Consider the following 23950-nt stretch of genomic DNA (forward strand, 5'->3'; position numbering starts at 1 on the left):
ATTGTAAATGCCTCAGGCTTGTCTTTTGAACTCCATCATTGAGGTTGGGGCACTTCTTCTTCCAGTTAATTTCAATTGTTTGCCACCATTGATGACTGGATGTGCCAGTTTAGCAGAGTTTTGATCTGGTCTATTGGTTGTGGGATCACATGTGGGGGGTGATGGCGTAGTGGTATTATCGCTGGACCGCTAATCCAGATAACCAGGTAACGTTCTGAGACCTGCATTCAAATTCTGCCACAGCAGATGGTGGAATTTGAATTCAATAAACTTCTGCAAATAACAATTGAATGATGACCATGAAATCATTGCTGATTGTTGGGACCCATCTGATTCATTAATATACTTTAAAGAAGGAAGCCTACATGTGATTGCAGACCCACAGAAATGTGGTTGACTCTTAACTGCCCTCTGGGTAATTAGGGATGAGCAATAAATGCTGGCCTAGCCAATCTTTGGCTTGTGAATGAATTTTAAAAAAGCTTAGTTTTGACTCTTACATGCTGTCTCCTATTTTACCATGCATGAAACCCTGTGCTTTAGTTTTACCACATCTCAGCAATTATACTCAATTATGTTTATGCAGACACCATCTGGGATTAGAGGCCAGCATGGCATAGTACAACTACAGAAGAAGAACATGGATTCATTGAGACAGATCTCCAAGCTCTGCTCAATAAAGTTAAAGGCAGAGCTGGGTCTCGATGCCATCAAATTATTCAGTAGTTGAATAGTTTGTACTTCCTGGAAACAGGGTGCACTAGGTCTAAGATTACGACACTGGGAAAAATTGAATGATGCCACCCAAGCTGAAAGCATAATGTAGTAGGCAGTCTGTCTTTTACTTGCTTGATCATCATGGTCCCCATTACACTTCATTCTCATAAAGCAACAAAATGATAATTAGGCATCTACACTGCAGTCTGGCTAAATACATCACTAACTTGGTGCCTTACACTATGGTTATCCAGCCTGCCTCACAGCAATTTCTTGCATGTACAATCCTAAAATGACTTCCTAAACTTTAACCACCTTATTTAACAGCAAACTCAGATAAGTTCATTGCTAAAATAGCAATCATGGTCCCATTCATGACTTATTTCAAATTCTGATAGCTCAATTGTTATTCTTACAAGAACCATCATCTGAGCTTCTCCCTTTTGCAAATGCTTTCAAACAAAAACTCTTCTGCTATACTTTTGGTCCCTATGTTAGGAAATATCTTTGATATCCTACTTCCAAATAAATGATTTGAGATGTGATTTTATGTGAGAAGCATTTTATAAATTCAAGTTTTCTGGCTCTCATTATAAAAGTAAACAAGAAAAGTCATTATAATTAAAGTTCAGAGTGAACATGAAGTATTACTAAACAAATTAAAGAAAGAAAATCAAAGTTAATTTAAACTAAACATTTCCATCACAGCCATCTCCTTTACTTCAAATAAACTCAAGGCATTTTTATCAACATTCTTTCATTATTTGGCAATGCAGTCTAGTGTTAAGAATACCTAATGTACTCTAACAGTGCAATAAATCATTGTCAATTTGGCCCAGTCACAAAAATGCATCAAATAGAAAAATAGGCTATCCTTTCAAACATCAACCTGTGAAGTGAATGATGATGAGGAATGCTGTGCATTCCTCCTCCACTGGGAAGTGGTCTAAACATGGGGAGGAATAAAAAGAATATGAAGACATGTCAACAATAACCAAAAAGATGCGCAATATAATACAAAGAAAATCAACAACTTGTTACCTGGTTAAATATGCATAAAGTTACATGCACAATTTTCAGAAACATTTTTTTTTGTCATTAACTCAATGTTTAAGATTCAGCTTCAAAGCATGTCACATTTAAGCTTGCAAATTTTTAAAGATTTTGTTGAGGCATTTATACACTAAAGTACACAAATCTTTCTTTTAGTAGTGCATTGTTTAGTTCAGACAAAATATTTCATACTTGTTAATGCAATTAATCAGTGTTAATCATGACAGACGTGTCTATTCGAGGTGGAATAAGGTTGAATGACTGTACAGTTAAATCAATCAAGCATGTTCTGGATAATTGCTTGAGAAATGAGCACTCACACATTTTTGCCAGAGTCTTTTAGATTTTTATTCAAAAATGCAGAGATCAACAAAAAAGATTACTGTTCTTGAACTCCAATCCCTACAGCTATTCTCCAAGGACTGTTAACTTAAATGTGAGATGTGTTCTCTTGTGCATGTTTTTCTGGGCAGTGTTAAACTTTAAAACTGATATCTTCCGGATGCCATATGCTTCTCTATTAAAACTAGCTTTTATGGACTGGTGTTTGCAGCAATGGAGTGGCTTATGTGGCTCAGATTGTGAGCTGCAAACTGGAAGATACCAGCTACAAATCAATTATGCTGCCACCTGACCTCCACAGCAGTAATTATTAGGTTTCCATATAGTTGGTTATGTAATGACATCAAAGCACAATCTTAGGTGACAATATTTACAGATTAGGTTCCAGTGTTCAAGGAGGTGGTGGGCATGTTTGCTTCAAAATTTCACAAGTGTCCGTAAAAAGATGGAGGTAGAAAAATCAATAACTGTTTACATAATTATTCCTCTGTAAACTAAGCGGGGCTGAAAAATTGTTGTGACAGATGCTTTGTTGATAGTGGGAGAGTAATACAGAGTTCAAAACAAAGAGCAGTGAGCATGGGAGAGAAAAAGTTTGTTTGGGAGCAGCGCCTCCAATCACAGATCCTGTCTCTCTTATGCTTATCGCCGCTGTTCTTCAAATGAAAAGTTTCCTCTTCCAAACTCTTACAGCTCCCCTAGAGATGGTACCTATGATTACAGTAGCAGGGATTGAGGGAGCCTGACTGGGAGAAACCCAAAAATGAGACTAGGAGCAGGACTCCAGGCAGCTGTCATCAGCCTCATGATAGCGCAGACCCAGCTTCTATCTGCATGGATGAGGCCACGGATCTTGGCTGACTGTTCTATCTCTTCACAATGATAGACCCTGAGTGAGTTTGCAGGGCTTTGTCTTGAAGGTAAGTGAGAACCGGAAAGAATCTATAGAAGGGTGGGGGACCTGGGACTGCATTTGATGCCCATTAAGGAGCCATATCCAGTAAATACAAGCATAAACCTGCTAAATAAAACCTAAAAGAACTGCGGATGCTGTAAATCAAAAACAAAAACAGAAGTTGCTGGTAAAGCTCAGCAGGTCTAGCAGCATCAGTTTTGAGGAAGGGTCACTGGACCTGAAACATTAACTTTGATTTCTCTTCATAGATGCTGCCAGACCTGTTGAGCTTTGCCAGCAACTTCTGTTTTTGCATAATCTTGCTAAGTTTCCTCAAGTTAATTTCATAAAAAAACTTTGAAATCTGAAAACTCTAGTAAAAAGGGAACAAGTTTTTATTGACTTGTTAGTATCCAAATGGTATCTTTATGACTGCAATGAGCTACGTTCTAATTGATAACACGGTGTGGAGCTGGAGGAGCACAGCAGGCCAGGCAGCATCAGAGGAGCAGGAAAGTTGACTTTTTGGGTTGGAACCCTTCCTTCTGAAGAAGGGTCCCAACCTGAAACATCAACTTTCCCGCTCCTTGATGCTACCTGGCCTGCTGCATTCCTTCAACTCCACATTGTGTTATCTCTGACTCCGGCATCTGCAGTTCTTACTATCTCTATGTTCTAATTGACTTGCTTATATTTTTAATTTCAGTATAAATTAATCATCCCCAACCTGTTCCAGTTGAGAATAAAACTCCTGTTGTTTATTTCTAACATGGGCACAAAAAACCATAATTAACGTTCCTTTGGTCCATCCAATCTATGATTAATTAAAGAAGAGATAATCAGGCAAGAAGGTGACTAGATTGAAAAAAAAGTCACTGAAATGTAAAGTATCTACAAATTAAATCATTCATTATCTGGTGGTTAGCTGGCTCTTACACTGTTAATTTGTGTTTTATTCCCTTGTACAGTTCAACTCTTGGAGGTGAGTATCCTTACACTTACTTTACTCATTAAGGATTATTTTATACTTCAAGTATCATATCCTCTAGGTTAAACTAATATGTATTCCTAAATTTGTACACTTGTAAACATTCAAACTAAAATAAATTAAAAACATAAAGAAATAAGCTAAGTTGCCTGTATCTCCTTGGTTAGAGACAAAAAGAACTGCAGATGCTGGAATCCAAGGTAGACAAACAGGAGGCTGGAAGAATATAGCAAGCCAGGTAGCATCTGTAGGGAAGGAGAAGTCAACCATTTTGGGTATTACCCTTCTTCAGGACTGGATGTTGGTGTAGGGGGAGCTGCAGATAAAGAGACAGGCGGGGAGGGAGGGTAGTGGAATGGTGGTGATAGGTGGACACTGGTAGTAGGTACGACCTGCTTGGGGCTGGAAAAGAGGGTCAGTATGTGGAATGGAAGGGAGAAGGCAGGGCTGGAAAGGGAGCCGGGGGATGGGTGGGAAGGTTTTTTGAAATTAGAGAACTCAATGTCATACCTACTACCGGTGTCCATCTATCACCACCACTCCGCCACACTCTCCCTCCACTTTATCTGCAGCTCCCCCTACCCTCACATCTAATCCTGAATAATGTAATACCCGAAACATTAACTTCTCCTTTCCTCCAGATGCTGCCTGGCTTGCTGTGTTCTTCCAAACTCCTGTTTGTCTGCCTATATCACCCTCTTCCTGTCTTTCTCTCAGTTGCTGACCCTTCTGCTACCTGATGCTCTCTCTCTAGTCACCTCTGCCATTCACCACTCATCGCACTCCCTGATCCTCCCACTTGCCAAAACTCCTCATTCCTCCAGCTCATCAACCCTGCGGCTACCCTCACTATTCTAAGTGGACGGACACACATTTCCCCACAGTTTTGCCATTCAGTTAACTTATCAATGTTGAACTACAACATTCTGCTTTGCATTCAGTCATATTGCTCTTCTCAAAGATCGAGCCTTGACTTTTTGCTTGTTAATACAGCAAACTTTGTTTTAACCAGCACCTTGAATGAGGGGCATTCTCAATGAGCCGGCAAAAATTATATACCTGAAATACCGTAAGTTTACTGTATTATTGCCATCTCCACAATGTCTGAGTTGTCAGTTGAGGGTTAAGTGAAAAGGCTCAAAGCTTCAGTCTTAAGATTTATTTAAGGCAACTGTGCATCATTATTTAAGTGATTTATTCTGTAAATAAAGTATAACAGTGATGTGTATACCCAGCATTACATTTTTATTACATGGTGTGTTTTTACATTGATTTTGTGGAACTCTTGATCAACCAGGATATTTGATCAACCATTACTTTCCTGGTCCCATAGGTGCCACTTAATAAAACTTTTCCTGTACTTCATCCTGAACCATTTCCTTGTCAGTTTTTGTTAGTGGTTGTTTGCCATTGTCTTGCACTCACAAGTTAGCAAGTTTCAAGTCTAACTTAAGCAGAATGGGGATTGAACCTGGTTTTTGGCATTATTCTGAACCACAGGCTAGTCTTTGAGTTAAGTGAGCTAATTACTTCCACTCCTGAGACAGTCTCCACCCTTACTCCCAGCTCCAGCTCTACACCCAACACCAGCCCCAAGCCCTGCCAGGTCTGCACCATCCCCCCAAGACCTCCCCCTCACTGAGGATGAATGGTCAGTCCTCATTAAAGGACTCACCTTCATTCCCCCTGTGCCGACACATCAATGAATTCCGTTCACATTTGGATGTCAAATTCTTCTTCTGCCACCTCTGCCTCGTGCCTATTTCTTTGACCAGGAGACTAACCCAACCTCTGTTGAGCCCATCTCCTGCCCCCAACAAACCCCATCCTCCTGGACACCACCCCACGGCCTCCTACCCTCCCTCGACCTCTTCATTTCCAACTGCTGTCGCGACATCGATCACCTCAACCTCTCCATCCCTCTCACTCACTCCAACCTCTCCCCTACGGAATGTGCAGCCCTCCACACCAACCCTAACCTCACCATCAAACCCGCAGATAAGGGGGGGGCACAGTAGTGGTATGGCGCACTGACATTTACATCGCCGAGACCAGACGCCAACTCTCTAACACCTCTTGCTACTGCCCCTTCGATCATGAGCCCACGCCTGACCACCAAACCATCGTCTCTCAGAGCATTCGTAACCTCATCACATCAAGTGACTACCCACAGCATCCAATCTCATCGTTCTCCAACCCCGCACCACCCATTTCTATCTGCTTCCCAAAATCCATAAACCTGACTGCCCCAGCCAACCCACTGTCTCTGCCTGCTTCTGCCCAACTGGACTCATCTCCACTTACCTTGACTCTGTCTTTTCTCCCTGGTCCAGCCTATGTCCAGGACATCACCCACGCCCTCCACTTCCTCCAAGACTTCCAATTCTCAGGCCGTCCACACCTCATCTTCACTTTAGACATTCAATCCCTCTACACTTGTATCCCCCATGCAGATGGCCTAAAAGCCCTCCACTTCTCCCTCTCCCGCAGGTCCAACCAGTCCCCCTCCACCGACACCCTCGTCCACTTAACAGAACTTGTACTTACCCTTAACAACTTCTCCTTTAACTCCTCCCACTTCCTACAGACTAAGGGGGTTGCCATGGGTACCCTCATGGGTCCAAGCTGTGCCTGCCTCTTCGTAGGATATGTGGAACAGTCCCTTTTCCGCTGTTAGACTGGCACCATCCCCCACATTTTCCTCCACTACATTGATTACTATATTGATGCTGCCTCGTAATGAACTTGAACAGTTGATGAACTTTACTAACACTTTTCACCCCCATCTCAAACTCACCTGGACCATCCCTGATACCTCCCTCCCCCTTCCTGGACCTCTTCGTCCCCATCTCTGGTGACCGCCTCAACACCGACAGCTATTTCAAGCCCACAGACGCCCAGAGCTACCTGGACTACACATCCTCTCATCCACCCTCGTGCAAGAATGCGCTCCCTTACTCCCAATTCCTCCGCCTCCGCCACATCTGCTCCCAAGATGGAGCATTCCACTCCCGCAAATCCCAGATGTCCTTCTATTTCAAGGACCGCAACTTCCCCCTCCTGTATCAAAAAATATCCTCAACCGCATCTCTTGCATTTTCTACACTTCTGCCCTCAAACCCCTCCCCCCAACAAAAGTAAAGACAGAATCCCCCTGGTCCTCACACACCACACCACCGACCTCCACATCCAGTGTATCATTCTCTGCCACGTCTGCCACCTACAACTCGACCCCACGACCAAAGAGATATTTTCCTCCCCACCTCTGTCTGCCTTTCGTAGAGATGGCTCACTGTGCAACTCCCTCATCTGCTCCACACTCCCCATTAATGCACCATACCCGGCACCTTTCTCTGCAACCGCAGGAGGTGCTACATCTGCCCCTACACCTACCCCCTCACCTCCATCCAAGGTCCAATGCAAACTTTCATATCCGACAGGGGTTCACCTGTACATTCTCCAACTTGGTCTACTGTATCCATTGCTCCCGATGTGGCCTCCTCTACATCGGTGAGACTGAGCGTAGACTTGGGAACCGTTTCGTAGAACATCTGCTCTCTGTACGTGACAAATAACAACACCTTCCGGTCGCCAACCGTTTTAACTCTCCCTCCCACTCCCTGGGTGACATCTCCATCCTGGGCCTCCTCCAGTACCACAATGACACCACACGCACACTGGAGGAGCAACACCTCATATTCCACCTCGGGACCTACAGCCCGATGGCCTTAACATAGAATTCACCAGTTTTAAAAATATCCCCACACCCGGCCTCATCCCATGTCCAACCCTGCCTCTCATCCCCGCCTCCTTAACCTGACACAACCTGTCCATCTTCTTTCCTACCTCTCCGCCCTATCCTTCCCGCCAAACAATGCCCACCACTCCCTACCTGCATCCAATCTACCACCGCCCCACCTACCTTTCCCCAGCCCCACCCATTCTCTCTCCCACCTCCTTGACCCAACACAACCTATCCATCTTCTCTCCCGCCTATCCGCCCCACCCCACTGACCAAGCCCCACCACTCCCTACCTGCATTCACATATCACCATCCACCTACCTTCCCCAGCCCCACCCCTCCTCTTTCTATTTATTTCCAAGCTCCCTTCCCCCATCCCAGTTCTGAAGAAGGGTCCCGACCCGAAACATCAACTTTTCTGCTCTGACGCTGTCTGGCCTGCTGCATTCCTCTAGCACCACACTGTGTTGAGCTAATTACTCACTCTGTTTTGTTCTGAGCTATGTTATTTACCATGCAACCTTGCTTGTTAACAAACTTGGATATCTGACTCTATTTCTTCACCTAAATCAATCTTCCAAGCATTCTAAATGTTATCGTATTCCAAACAATACATTCTCACTTAAATTTTTGGTTGCATTCCTGAAAATTACAACTTCAATTCAAACAACTTTAAGTGAATCATGGTTTCCAATGGGAGTCAGTAACAAACTTCAAGTTAGCTCTTCAGACATTTCTTGCCCAGAAAAAATAGCAATGGCTGAAATACTGTATTTTACATGTGCAATATTAGTTGAAGTAGCTAATACAACAAAATGCATAACTAAGTATAAAATGTGTAAAACACAATATTTTTAAAATGTATCACTTTTATTGAACAGTACTGTTAGTGACCAGGCTCCATCTAGTGGCAGACATTAGTCAGTTCAGGGACTCCTCGAACTGACCGACTTCCGAAACTAGCTGGAGACAAGTATGTCAGTTTGAATGTGGACTCAGCATCTGAGCTGGCGAGGCAGCATGTCATGGGATGGAGCTGATGCCCAGGACATGCATAACTGCTGTGAGGAAATATTGAGAACCAGGACAGGTGCTGGGGAAGATGGCAGGCTGAGGGACAAAGCTGAGTGCTGGGAGAAAGGTCAGATGAGAATTAAATCCACTGAAGAGGAAGTCTGTGAAAAACGATACTTAAGTGAAACTGACATTAAATGGATTTATTATCATTACTTTATTAATGAAGTTAAAGCAAATTGATATTCAGCGGGTCAACTTTAATTGAGGACTTACTGTATAATATCCTTTTCTCACTGGAAAACTGGAGAATAAACAGATTCCCTAATATTAGGGTAATTACTTTAGACTTTATAACTGCTTTCAAATGCAACAATTGACTTGAAAAACAATTTTCAATTGTGCATCTCTTACTTTATTCTAGCATTCTGTCTTTAGGCATTTTAATGTCAGAAAAGGAAAAAATAACACCAGGTTTTTATGCAATCAATTTTACACCTGATCAATAGATTAAGTGCAGGTACTTTTGATATTTATTTGCATGGAAGTTACATTTCTGCACCCCCGTTAGATGCAGAGACAGAAAAATCATGGAGGAAGATTAAGTATGATGTTGCATTACACACAGGTTCAAAGAAAATTCACCCTAGTTACTTTTAAAAATGCTTTGTGCTTGAAATACAGTCAAAGCCCTGAGAAGCTTGTTGTGGAGATTTTTCTTAATTCATCACAGCTCTTCGAACTGTGATTTCCATGATGTTATTAGGTAGAAAATCTTGGAATTTGATTCAATGAATTTGTCCAAGTTATGAAGGCCTGTAACTTGGATGGTGACATGAAGATGACGATGTTCCTTGGCACTGCTGCTCAAATGTCTCAATGTAGATATATTAGGAACACAGGAATAAGAGTAGGCCGTCCTGCTCATCGAGACAGCACTGTCATTCTTGATCGTGACTGATCATCTTCTCAATGTCATTTTCCCACATTCCTTCATGTCATTAGTCTTCAAAAACCTGTTGATTTCTGCTCTGAGCTGCACAATGTTGAACTTCCACTGCCCAACGGGTAGAAAATGCTGAAGATTCACCAGTCTCTGCGTGAAGAAATTGCTCCTCATCTGAGTCTTAAATAGTTTGCCATTTATCCTGAGATTATGTCCCCTATTTTGTAAGAATGTGCTCAATCCTGGAATCTTTCAAACCAAAAACAAAGCTAATAGCCTTAAACACTTGCTTCACCTGTGGTCCATTAAAATTTCTTGCCTTTTTCAATAAATTTATCAATGGACCCACCAGAGTGCTGAAGTTTGGAACAAACTTCCAACAAAATCCACTCATGCTAATATGTCACATTTCATCTTAAGCATCTGAAATCCAAATTAACTCTTATTTTCACTTCTCTAGGTGCTGCTTGGCCTAGACCCATAGTGTGGCCCAATTAAGTCACTTTGGCACTTTCATTTTTAGCAAAATGTATAAGCAAATTAGGTCTTTATAACCAAACAATTAGGTCTTTGTAACCAAACAATCCAGTGGTGTAAATGTTCTTTCCAGCTTTAGCTGGACACAACCAAGTTGTCAATGTAGACAACACAGTTATATAGTCTTAATATAGATTTTGTTAGTTATTGGGAAGGTGCTGGTGCATTTTTCATTTCCAAAGCATGAGTTTGCATTGATAAATTCAACCCAAAGTTACAAAAGCAGAAATTTATTTTGTGTTACCAGTCAATAAAACTTGCCAATATCCTTTTTAGCAAATCATCTTTGTTGACAGATCATGTGTATCCAATTCATTCAATGGAATAGGCTATGAGTCTGCTTGTTTACTGGAGTGCCTTTGTCACAATCAATACAGAATTTTTGAGGCCCATCCAGTTTTGCATTGTCAAGAAAGGAGAGCTCCAGCTACTACTCAGTTCAAAAATGCCATTATCCATCATGAACTTAATCTCTTCCCTCACTTGAGTTAATTTCCCTGGATTGAGTCTGTAAAGTTGGTGTTTTCCCCAACATTGACAAATTGTACAGCCAAAGATGTTTGTCCTTGCCTGTTCACATAAGTCAACACGAGTCTGTATTAGTGTTTAAAGTTATGTTAAAGATAGTTTTCTGGAACAAACACAATATTTCTTCTAACGTTTTAAGCACATTCATATTAACCAATCTGATTACTAGAGGATCAACATTTGAATTTTCAACTTCAGATTTATTCTCCAATTCTTCTTTTTGTTATTTCTTTCACTACCATATATGAACTTTCTCCTGACTATCCTTAAGATATCACTTTAACATATCAATAAGAAATACTCACTGATTCTTTCTCCTATCTGAAGTACTCACCATATAATGCATATAATTGATATATCCTTTTGATTTGATAAGGTCCTGTGAACATTTTCCCAGAAACAGATAATAAATCTGTCACTTTTCTCCAGCAAAGTTTCAAACTTTAGTGTTTTTATCTACCGTTGTTTGAAGAGCACTCTTAAAATGTTTTTTGACCAACTCATACACTTTGATCAATTTCTCTCTGACAGCCATTCACTGATTCAGTTCTCAGGGCAAGGCGCTGACTAATTACAGTCAAACTGCCTGATTTAAAATGTAACCACAGTCTGTAGTTAACTGCCTGTCAGCCTCAACTGGTACATTCTCCACGGTATATACCTTTACTAATCAGAGTGCTGTTGCCAACTAATCAACACTCCTCTGTCAGACAGTAGAAATGTTGGTTTCCCCTTGAATTGGTATTCTTGTGAATCTCCCTGATGAATAAATGATAAAAAGCTTTGACAAAATATCTTTATTCTCAGCAATACTCAAGTGCTGAAATGTTGCTGCAAAAAGACACATTTTATCAAGATACAACCTGTATTTCATGTACTAATCCTACATGCCATGGAACCAATTCCAATGCCTCGGAAATCAGATGCCCTTACTTCTATACTGATTTTCCAGCCATATCTTCAGTCACCAATTCTTCTTTTCCTATTCTCACTGGCACTTGGGACTGGAAGTAATCCTGAGATTACTGTTTTAGAGGTTGTACTTTAAAACCTCCTACTTAATTCCTTCAAATCTACTTTTAAGATTTTACTCTACACATCATTGGTACTGACATGGACTATGATTGCTAACTGTTCACTCTCCCCTAGACAAATGTCCTTCAGTCATTCCGTGACCATCCTAGACCCTTGCACCAGGAAAGCGACAAGCCATTCTGTAGTCACATTTATGGTTGCAAAAATTTCTGGCTGTTCCCCTCATTAAAGAATCCTCAATCAGTATTGCTCTTCTACTCTTTGTATTCCCCTCTTGTACAGCTGAGCCACTTGTGGTACCGCTGAATTTAGTCTGATTACACCCCTCTGAGAAACCATTGCCGTCACCAGTATGAAAAACTAAAAAAAATCATGTGAGATCACCTCAGGGGGCTGCTACACCACCTGCCTGGTTTTTTTGGATTGCCCGGCAGTTGCCCATTCCTATCTGCCTGCTTATTCCTAAGCCATAATGTGACCGTCTCTCTAAACATGCTATCCACATAGCCCCCACCTTGCGAATAGACAACGTGATTCCAGCAGCCACTTGGAATCTGACAACGGCAGCTCCAGTGTGTGCAGATGGTGACACTTCCTGCTGCTGTGCTTATCTCAGATAAATGATGTATCCGTGACTTTGCATAGACTGTACATTCAACTCAGCTCAGCTGTCCAGCTTTATTTTTCTCGTACTATTATTTATCACAAGTAGAATGCTTATCTGTTGGTCACCAATTGCTCCTTTCACTGCACTGAAGTAGCAGCCAAATATCAGACAGTGAAAGTAAATAAAGAAAAGTATTTTCTCCCCGTTTTTCTAATTCATCATTAATCTAACTCACTCAGCCTGAAATCTGCACTCTGCAAACTGCACAAAGACCTCCACAGTTATGCTGTTTGTAGCACAGAACTAGACTGAATTCTGTTACCTAATTAACTAATCATCTACTCTTCAGTAGGACTTACCCACGTTAATTCATGCCTGGTAAAAACTAGCTAGCTTTAGACCAAATGTTTCCTAACTTATTTATAGTAAATAGCTCAAAATATTACAAAACTCTGAAATCTGCACTTCACAGCACAGATAGAAGACTGGCTGACTAACAGGAAGCAGAGGCACACATGGGTCCTTTTCAGGTTGGCAAGATGTCACAAGTCACAAGGGTCGGTGCTGGACCTCAACTGTTTACAATTCATATAATTATTTTTGATGAAGGAACTGAAGTAATGATTTCTAAATTTACTGATGACACAAAGATACAAGGGAAAGTAAGTTGGGAAGAGGACAAGAACATCGCAGAAGGTCACACGTGGGTCAAGTGTGTGGGCTAAGTTCTGGAAAATGGAATGTAATGTGGGAAATTATCCATCTTGGCAGCAAGAATAAAAAAAAAATATTATTTACATAGTAAGGGGTTGTAGATCTGAGATACTGAGGGATCTGGGTGTCCTAGTTTACAAACCACACAAGATGATTATGCAGGTAAAGCAAGTAATGAGGAAAGCTAACAGAATGTTATAAAAACCGAACGAGCTGCAGATGCTGCAGATCAGAAACAAAAACAGAAGTTGCTAGAAAAGCTTAGCAGGTCTGGCAGCATCTGTGAAGAAAAATCAAAGTTAATGTTTCAGGTCCAGTGACCCTTCCTCAGAACTGATGGTAGCTAGGAAAATGTCGGTATATATGCAGAAGATAGGGTGGGGGGAGAGGCTAAGGAGTAAACGGTAGGTAGGGATACAGCCCAAAGTGAAAGAAGAACAGTTGGACAAACAAAGGAGTCGATAGTGATCTGGGAGGGTGAATAGCCGTTAATGGAGACTATTAGTTGCTAATAATAGGTTGTGTGTAATGGCAGACTATGTGATAACAAGGCCTGGTGTGCGTGGTAGGGGGCTAGGACATGGGGGAGTTCAGACCCTTAAATTATTGAACTCGAAGTTGAGTCCAGAGGGCTGCAGGGTCCCCAAGCAGAAAAAGAGGTGTTGTTCTTCCAGGTTGCGCTGAGCATCGCTGGAACACAGCAGCAAGCCTGAGACAGAGATGTCTTGAGAGTGAAGGAGGAGTGGGCCACGGTGTCCTGGAGGAGTTTAGAGACAGTAAGGACTGCAGATGCTGGAAGCTAGAGTCAATAAATGTGGAATTGGAAAAGCACAACCAGTCAGACAGCCAGTCCTATGAAGGGTTTCAAACTGAAACATTGATTTTCCTACTTCTCGGATGCTGTCTGACTGGCTGTGCTTTTCCAGCTCCACTTTTATTGTCACGGAGGGAATGGTCCCTGCAGAAGGTGGACAGGGAGGGGAGGAGAATATGTGTCAGGTGGTGGCATCTCACTGGAGCTGGCGGAAATGGCAATTGATGATCTTCTGGCTGTGGATGCTGGTGGAATGGTAGGTAAGGACAAGGTGAACCCAATTGCTATTGTGGGAGGAAAGAAAAGGGGATGGGCGGAAGTGCAGGAGATGGATCGGGCCAGGTTGAGGGCACCGTTGCTGACTCATAGAAAGGAGGGCTACCTACTGAACCACTCCAGAACCTACGTTTCTCAACATAGAGATTATGGAGCTGAAGAGGGTGTCAAAGTAAGTTTTACAATTGCAGCAATGTGACAGATTATCATTTTCATGTACTTAGTAGCACAAACGTTGTGTGACAAATCAATGTCAGCATGTTGCATGTTCTGATGATTTAGGTTGCTTCATTATTAGACAAGTTGTCAATAAAGTTGGATATCTGCAATGACTGGCATCTGAACTGGTGCTCAGAAAGAAGAGGTACTCACTAATCAGTTAGTAGAAAAGAGGTATTTGGCAATGAGTAATTTTGTTTTGGAATTGACTATGAAATTTCTTGATGTTTGCAGTCATTTTTAGGATTCCAACTGCCAAGTCCATCAAACCATATGCTAAAGTATCCCAGTCCACCCTGCCAGTCTGACTGTCATTTCCAAAGATATGACCAGGGATGGTATTGGAGGAGCCAAGTATGTTGACCTAAAGATATGACTGTGCATTTGATTTTCTGGTTTTTATGATTAGTCAGTGGGATAGCTCTCCTATTTTACACTCCAGCTCTCAGATGTTGGACTTTGCAGGGTTGACTGTACAGCAATTACTTGAGTCTTTGCTCAAACCATAGTTGAGTGCGATGACCTTACCTGTCACAGTTGAGTTATTCAGTATGGCTCATCAAAATTGTACTTATTTTCATAATTAGATGAATACAATATTTTTAATAGCTTTCAAACTTTATTTACTAGTTCTTTTGTATTGCATCTTTTAAAAATACAAAACATGATTGGTTAGGTCACACAATACGTCTTGCAATGTGAAATAGAGTATTATGGCAAAAGATTTAGAGATCACAGTAAACATGTAATGAATGTAACAAATGAATTACCTACCTATAAGTTTAAGTTTATTGGTTGGGATATCTGAGAAGGAATCCACAGCTTCAGTCATCCTACAAATAAAATGAGGCACAGTTCAGAAGCAAGAAGAAAAACATGAGATTAGTCATCTAGTGGCACAGAATTTAAGTATTGCTAAAAAAAAATACATTTCCCTTCAGTAGATTTACCTTAAAATTTGAATAAAACATACATTTCAATTAATGTTATGTTTGGCTGAAAAAAAATACGTGATCAAAGCTTTTCATCTCAAACGCATCAGGAAATCTTGGAAGAACATAAATTCCAACAGAAAACCAACATTTACACTTCATGAGAGGACAGAACAAAGTATTACCCATAACTGACCAACCTATATTTGCAAAACTTGCAACACGGTGTCTAACATCAGATGTAATTCTGCAATTGGAAAACATTTGTTAGATAATCCCAAATTATGCATGGAACTAATTGGCAAACAATTCAGGACTGTTAGTCAGGGTTGCAGTGTTGTATACTTGAGTATACCTGAAGCTCCATATATAATACATAGGGCTCTGTTCCTTGTAGACAGAAAGAACATGTACAGTCACTGCATCTGTTTCAACTCAACAAAGTAAATGACACCGACTAGCTGTTCATTTCTCAGGGCAATGTCCTGATTAATCAGAACCGACCTGCCCAGTTGAAAATTTAAATACAGCCTAGCTATTAACTATCATCAATGGGTGCAATCTCCATTGCAATGCTGATAACCAATCAGAGTTCAACTGACAATCAATCAGCACTGTCCTCTCCTGCAGTAAAAATGCTGGCTTTCCCTCTGAATGAGTACTCTTGTGCGATATCCTGATGCCTTTAAAATGAAAAACATCAACAAAATGTATCTTTTTCAACTAAACATAAGATTAATTGAAACATATTTTATTCAGAATTTAAGGCAAACCTACTGAAAAGAAATTTAGTATCTAAATGTTGATTTTTGTCTTTCAGCCCTCCAATTTGGAACATAAATGGAGTAATGAACGTAAAGAAATCATGCATTATTTAGCTCTGTTGAATTTTGTCTGGTTTTAGAAACTACACTATCTTCAAATCAGACCTGGAGCATATGATTGAAGTTGCTGTATGAAGCATGGAGCTACTTAAATACGTTATGTAAAAAGGAATAAAGAAAAGCATTGCATTATATTTCAGCCCCTAGCTGTACTGAATAACACACCTGATCAAAGACGATGGGAAGGAACCTGAGCATCAATGAGCAATTGGAAGAGCTTTAAAAAGACCACAAACTAAATAATCAGTGGCACCATGTTCAATACATTTCCCACCATATTCATAAGGATTCCTGAATAGGAAGCCTTTCAGAGCCCAAACATGAAACAGACATTCAGCTGTTTGCAGATATCGTGACCAAGGAGTAGGGAATAAAACTAACTGGTCAACTCTATCAAAGAACCAGCACAAGCAATGTGAATCAAATAACTTCCTTCTCTACTATTTGATTCTATCACACACTTGAGGCACATTTTCCAAATTTCATTGACCATAGAATGCAGCATGCATAATGCCATCAATATGCTTAGGCACTCAGCAGCCAAAGCAGTCAATGTGAAAGAATTATATCCGTTATCCTAGAAGTCCATTTTTCAACCTTTGTGCAGGAGGAAAGGCTTGATACACTCTTAAGCAATTATTAAGAAATTATTATTGACACTTAAGTTGTTACAAAAGCTAATGTGAATGATTGATAACTGCTTGGAAGAATGTATAAATGTCAAATAATTTTTAAAACTTTCAATCCCGATGGAATTATAATCATCGCTTTCAATACAATTTTGCATCCTTAGCAATTTCTGTAACAGCATTTAACACAAAATTGTCCCCACTGTCCTGTTATACCTAAAAATGTATAGCTTTCTCTTCTAGATTTTGGTGAATCAGTTTACAATTTCCATTACAATAATGTTTTTATCATGCACTTATCTACCAGTACTCTCAAACTACATCGCAAATGATCACAGCAACTATGAAGTCAGAGTTACCAACAAATCAGTGTTGTCAGGCCCACCATGATTAGCATTAATTTGCTAATATTAAACGTGTAATTGCAATCCACTCTGTTTATTATTCCATAGATTTCCACAGTTCTACAGGCTTATGAGCAGGGAATAAGGAGACATTGTACGTCATAATGTCACACTGATGCATCAATAAAGTGCTTAATGAGAGCTCTCTGGTGAACTGGTTAATGATAAATTAACTTACAGCACTTTAGTATGTGATGATTTGAACATCTGAGATAGACTGCCATAGAAAAAACTAAATATTAACTGGTTAAAATCCAAACTGAAACTAAAGGGGAACACCGGTAAGATAAAACAATGAGAAACTATACAACTACAGAAAATCACCATAAATGAAATGTTTAATGTTCTTACTACCTGTGACAATAAGGATCAAGATGGCTAGAAGGACAGCCAGCCCACCTTCAAATAGTGCTGTGAAATCCTTTCCATCCACCCCATTAGGCAAATTGAAAATCTCGATTTAACTCATCCAAAAGAAAGTACCTCCGACAAAGCAACACTTACAACTGCACTGGTGTTTAACCTTAATTTTTCTGCTCAAGTCTGTGGACTGATCATAGGATCATCGAGTCATACAGTACGGTAACAGGCCTTTTGACCTAACTCGTCTAGGCTGACCACGTTTCCTAAACTGAATTAGTCCTAATTGCCTGCATTTGGCCCATATCCCTCTACTATTCATATTCATGTACCTGTCCAAATGCCTTGTAAATGTTGTAATTGTACTTGCCTCTACCACTTCCTCTGACAGCACATTCCATTTACTTACCACCCTTCGTGTGAAAAAGTTGCTCTTCAGTACACTTGTAAATCTTTCCCATCTCACCTTAAACTCATGCCCTCTAGTTTTGGACTTCCCTACCATGAGGAAAAGACCTTAGCTATTCACCTTATCTATGCCCGTTATGATTTTATAAATCTCTTTTTTTTATTCATTCAAAGGATGTGGTTGTTGCTAACAAGACCAGCATTTATTGCCCATCCCTAATTGCCACGAGGGATGAATCATTGCTGTGGGCCTGGAGTCACATGTGGGTCAAGCTGGGTAAAAATGACTGTCACCTTCCCTAAGAACATTCATAAACCGGATGGATATTTCCTGACAATCAACAATGTTTCATGGTTATTAGACTCTTAATTCCAGATTCTCATTGAATTCAAATTCCACCATCTGCCATATCAGAATTTGAACCAGGGTCACCAGAACATTAGCTGGGTCTCTAGATTACTCGGGGGGTCATTGCCTTGTCTGATTATACACTGTCAACCTTCTGTAGAGAGGACCATTTGCTGCAAATTTGACAGTGGTGGGATTTGAACTCGATAGAGGTCGAAGCTTAAATCCAGTACCTTCAGCCACACCACCACTATGGTGGTAACTCACAACATTCTGCCTCAGAGACAAGCATGTTATCTGCTAAATGGAAAAAAGAAGCATCTCAATTTCAGAATGACATACCTAGTCCTAGATAAAAGATGGTGTCTATAGATGATAAACATCTAATAATGGCTAGTTGTTTGAACCTGCTAAGATATGTTTAATAACTTATGTTCTTTAGCCCAGTTACCTCACAGCAACATCTTCTAAGGAAATTAATGATCAACCTTTTGCAATCTGTTCTTCCAAGAAAGTGTTTTGTAACCATCATTAGTACTTATGCACTAATTATGTTGAATTGGAAACAGTGAAAGAGCACAATGAGCTGGAGTAGTTCACCATGACCAATATTAAATTCAGAATCATTGATGTTACACTCTGATATTAGCGTACAAACGTTAGAGCAGTAAGGATCAACATTAATAAGTTTATTATTATGCCTAATGATAAATAAGCTACTAAAGCTGATAAAATAGCTTATGAAGGAATTTAATGTGAACATGTTAACTACTTGTCCAATAATATTTCAAAAGTGTAATAGTGTTTGCTATTATATGGCAACTTGTAAGTGGTATAAAGTATGTTATTATGCTGGGCTATTATTGATTTATCAACTTCATTCTTTTCCTGGCCATGTAATAACAATACATAATGAATGTGTCCTTGCACTTAGAATTGGCATCTGCTCAACTGCCTTATAGCACAATCTGCAACATGTTGGGATCACGAGGGTAACCCACATGTTGACTGTTGAATGGATCACTGCCTATTGAGGTAACAATTGTCTCTCACTACTCATCCACACTAATCTGGAAACATATCAGAATTCAGAAAACTACTCAATGTCAAGCATTTGTAAGACCCAAGCATTGTTCTCAAAACATTTAGCAACATCATTAAGGTGATGACAATACAGTCCCCTCTATTTGAATGAAAGGTTTTCAAAATATTACATGACAAAAAAGTCCAGTGTGAACAACACAAGAAATATGTGACTCATAATAATGTTAAATGTATTCCAAATATTTTATTGTGGTTAATTTGAGAATCACATCTGGAAAAAGCAATTTTTAAAACATTTCTTTTAAATTGTAATCACTAACTTTTCTGCTTTCCTTCTTTCAATGATGTCACTATTTACTTGACACTAAGTTAATCAAGTTCAGGTTCCATGTCCTAAGCAGACAATGGATTGAAGATGTTTCACACCACCTTGCTTTCAACCTCCCTTTCTTTCACCTTCATCCAGAAAAGGAACTCCACAATACAGGTATGTATGGCCAAACACTTGAATCATCTATCGAGAAATGAACCATTGAAATGCTTTGCTGTTCATTTTTCACTATTTTATCTTTATTGAAAACTATGAATGAAGGACAATAACTTTTCTTAACCTCTCTCTCCCTCTCTACAGAAACTGATTTCACAAGCTACTTGAATATCAAAACTGATCCTAACACAGTAAAAGCCTTGAGATAAAAATGTTGTAAAAAAAATTCAACAGTAAGATGGAAACAGCTAAGAATTTAATTAAAGCTACCCAAATCAAAGCTTAAATCCTATGACACAAAAGTAGCACCAGTGGTTTGTAAAAATCATTCTTGTGGAAATGTAACTTAGTGTGTGCATCTGCCTCTTGGGTGGGACATGAAATACTTTTATCCAACAAAGACTAATAAAGATGTACAGTCGAACAAAAGCAGTCACCACTGCATCACTTTAAGAAGAACAAGATATCGGGCATGTTTAGCAAGATCAGCAGCAATTAGGCAGGGTTATCAACTCTGGCTGGAGGCTTTCCTTGAGGTTTCATCATGTGATGCTCAGACCATATGACATTGGATCATGTGAAAAACCACATGACCATGATATAAGACACTGGAAGATAATTAACTAGTTGACTGAAATTTAAATTGCCTCCAAGCACTCATTAAGGAGCCTGAATGGCTTTTTGATAGCTAATGCCTGACCTAACGCTTCTCCTAACAATGACAAGTCTGCAAGAGTTCAACTGTCCAGTTCCTTTTCCTTACTTCCAGTACCAATTCTATATAATTTAATTATTTTAAAAAGTTGAAACCCATATTCTGTCCAGGATTTCAGTCTCTTATTTTGATTTTGTTTAAGAATATAGCATTATGGTATTGTGCAGCAGAAACAGTTAAAAAAAAACCTTATATTTACTATATTTGTATTTAGGGCAGGCGAGAATATGGATTTGGGGCAACAATCAGACCAACCAATCAGCCATGCAAGCAGAGCAGGTTCAAGTGTCAAATGGCCTACACTTACTCTTAATTTGGATATCAGTATTCCAATGTGCTTAGTGAGCATGGTCAATCAAACATTTTTGCCACTGAGCCATATAAGGAAAATATGAGGCAGATAACAACAATATTGGTCAACGACATAGGTTTTTGGGATTGTCTTGCAGAGAGGTAAAGAGGCAGAGAGGTATTGGGAAGGAACTTCTCCCTAATTTAGGAATTGATGCCATGGCAGCCAATGGCATACCAATTAAAATCACAGATGAACACAAAGTAATTATGGAAGACTGGAGATATTTTTAAAAGCTTTAAGTGTTGGAAGAGGTTACAGAGAAAAGTAGGGACAAGGCTCTGGAGGAATGTTTTTAAATAATTCTCTCTTGGGATGTGGGTGTCATTGTTTAGGGCAGCATTTATTGCCCATCCCTAATCGCCGTTTGCGATGAGCCATCTTCTTGAAATGCTGCAGTCTATGTGCGTTCCAATATTTTGAGCCTGAAATATTTAAAGAATGACAATATAATTCCCAGTTAGAATAGTGTGTGGGTTGGAGGGGAACTGGCAGGTGGCAATGATCCTATGCAACTGCTGCCCTTGTCCTTCTAGACGACAGACTTTGCAAGTTCAAAAGATGCTATCAAATGAGCTTTGCTAAGTTGCTGGAGTGTACTTTATATATGGTACACACTGCAGCCACAGTGAATCGATAGTGAAGAGAGTGCAAACTACTTAGCACTGAATTCTAATTTCTCAACCTCGAGACATTTGCCTGACATGTCAGTAAATTGTCAGGATTACCAAGGTGTATGCACAGCAGGCTTTGATCAGTCCTGTGGAAGACTTATAAGCATGATCATGTGCAAGGCTGTTGTTCACAGCCTTCTCAGAGGCTTTAGGTGCTTAGCCGGTGATAGCTAACTTTTTGGAAGGACATCTCTTATTGAGCACATTGCTCACTTTCAATTGAACTTCCCTGCTATCAGCTTGTCTGCTTTCAGCTTGCAACATGACATGAAAGCAGCCTATGCAATTCCATCTTCGAACTTAGCTGAGTGTCAAGGACAGAGAGCAAACTGTTCCAGCAGTAGCAAGAGTAATATAAGATGTAGCAATAACTGCCTTCTCCTCAGCCACATATCCCACTCACAAGACAAATATTATGGACATCAGATCCAGCTGGAATGAGGCAAAACCACTAACTCACACTCTACTGGCAGAGAAGATCAGTTCTCCCAACAAGTCTGCACCAGAGCCTCAGGAAACTCAGGCTTTTATGGTTGGTTGTTATTAAAATCTGTATTCTCCTAGAACATGAACTCCTTCCCAGGGTACCAGGTGGACACTTGTCACAGGCTGACAGCTGTCTGTCACATATGATCAATTCTGTACTTCCCCTGAGCCTCTGAGTTGAGCTTTGTTATCTTCTGCATGGACAGAAAGCAGGGAGATGAGTTTTGTAATAGATTTTACCCAAGAAAGAGAAGCATATCATTTGTGGGAAGTAACTGTGAGGCGTACGCCTGAAAGACTAAGAGACAGAAGATGATTGTGTTAGCGATAACAAGGTGTAGAGCTGGATGAACACAGCAGGCCAAGGAGCATCAGAGGAGCAGGAAAGCTGACGTTTTGGGCTTAGACCCTTATTCAGAAAAAATGATTGTGTTAGTTGTTTACAGGGATGTGAGGTGCCTGTGAAGTAAGGCATAAAGGTTGTAAGATGTGTTGACCTGAGACACAGTGTACAGGAGAATTCTGGGCAAGCCAGAGTATGGAGGTTGGCTCCTGTAGATGTTACACCACTCATTCCTGAGGTCTTGTATTCCTCTGAGGCATCATCTCCAGGTTAAAAGGATCTCACACTGATTGTAACTTCCTTTCATGCTTTATTGGTTGGGGAGGCTGTCTTCTTTCTCTTGTACTTGAGAAAGCTGCCTGCACCTTAGTCAAACCACGGAATCTCCAGGTAAAAGTCAGAGACTTGCAGGTCCAGTGGGGTGGTGAGGATGGAGGAGCAGGATTGAGTAGTCTTTCCATGTCTATCCTTCATTGCTATAGCTGCTGCAGGCTAAATATCCTCGTGCTGGCAAGCTTTTCTGAAACATGCTGTCTTGTCTTTAAATAGAAACAGTTCCTTTGACAGAATGACAAAGTTATCCATCCCATCTCCTTAACTGGTCAAGGAGCCCACTGGTAGGTTCTTAACTGGTTTGCTCTGGTAAAGAGCAGCCAGAAGACACACTAATTGGAATGTCAACTATGCAACTGGAAAATTGTGCCACCACTGCAGCAGAGATTAATGTGTTAGAATTCTGCCCAAGGTCTTCAAATTTGCTCATGTTTACTTAGTGGGAATTTCTGCTTATTCTATATTGGATAGCAGACAGTGTGATGAATCAGAGGCAGTAGATGAGTTAAGAGAGTTGGTGAGATAAGGTTGTTGTCACATGCAACCTGAGTTTGCAGTTAATATCACTGATGGAAACATATAACTAAGGAAAAAAAGGCCACAAGCAAATTCTTGAAGTCTTCTAGAAATAACCCATTTAGGATTGGACAGTGAAGCTGTTGCAATTCTCTGGTTAAGGTTCAAAAGATGAGAATGGAGCCAAGGAAGGGAAATTCCACCCAGCTGGATGATGAAGGAGGAGAATGGGGAAAGATGATGTGGTCAACTGTGTCAAAGACTGAGGAATAGATTGAGAAAGATGAGGAGTGATACATTGCCATAGTCACAGTAAAATAGAACTTCATTTAAGACTTTGATAACGACTGCTTCAGTACTGTGTGGGAGTGGCAGGAAAGAATGAGAACTTGACTGGAGGACTGAAAATATAGGATTGTGGGAATGATAGGTCCTGATTTGGGACCTAATAATACATTCAAGGACTTTAGGGAGAAAAAGGAGGTTGCAAATGGGGCAGTAGTACGTAAGGTCAAGGATGGGTGTTTTGAGAAGGAATCAAGTATGCCAGATTTGAAGGATAGGAGAACAGTGTGCAAGTAAGGGGAACTGCTGACAAAAACAGATA

General features: G+C 40.3%; 1 protein-coding gene across 1 annotated transcript in view; it reads right to left on the reverse strand.

Annotated features, from left to right (window-relative positions):
* The window catches only part of LOC109927474 (calpain-2 catalytic subunit-like), a 30051-nt gene extending 24375 nt beyond the window's left edge, over nt 1-5676 (reverse strand). Inside the window, exon 1 of the mRNA XM_048601342.1 lies at nt 5671-5676. Coding sequence (XP_048457299.1) covers nt 5671-5676 — 6 coding nt within the window. The remainder of the gene's footprint in view (nt 1-5670) is intronic.
* Nucleotides 5677-23950: the final 18274 nt, after the last annotated feature.

This window comes from Rhincodon typus, chromosome 9 (genome assembly GCF_021869965.1).
Source record: "Rhincodon typus isolate 14 chromosome 9, sRhiTyp1.1, whole genome shotgun sequence".
In the NCBI taxonomy this organism is placed as follows: domain Eukaryota; kingdom Metazoa; phylum Chordata; class Chondrichthyes; order Orectolobiformes; family Rhincodontidae; genus Rhincodon; species Rhincodon typus.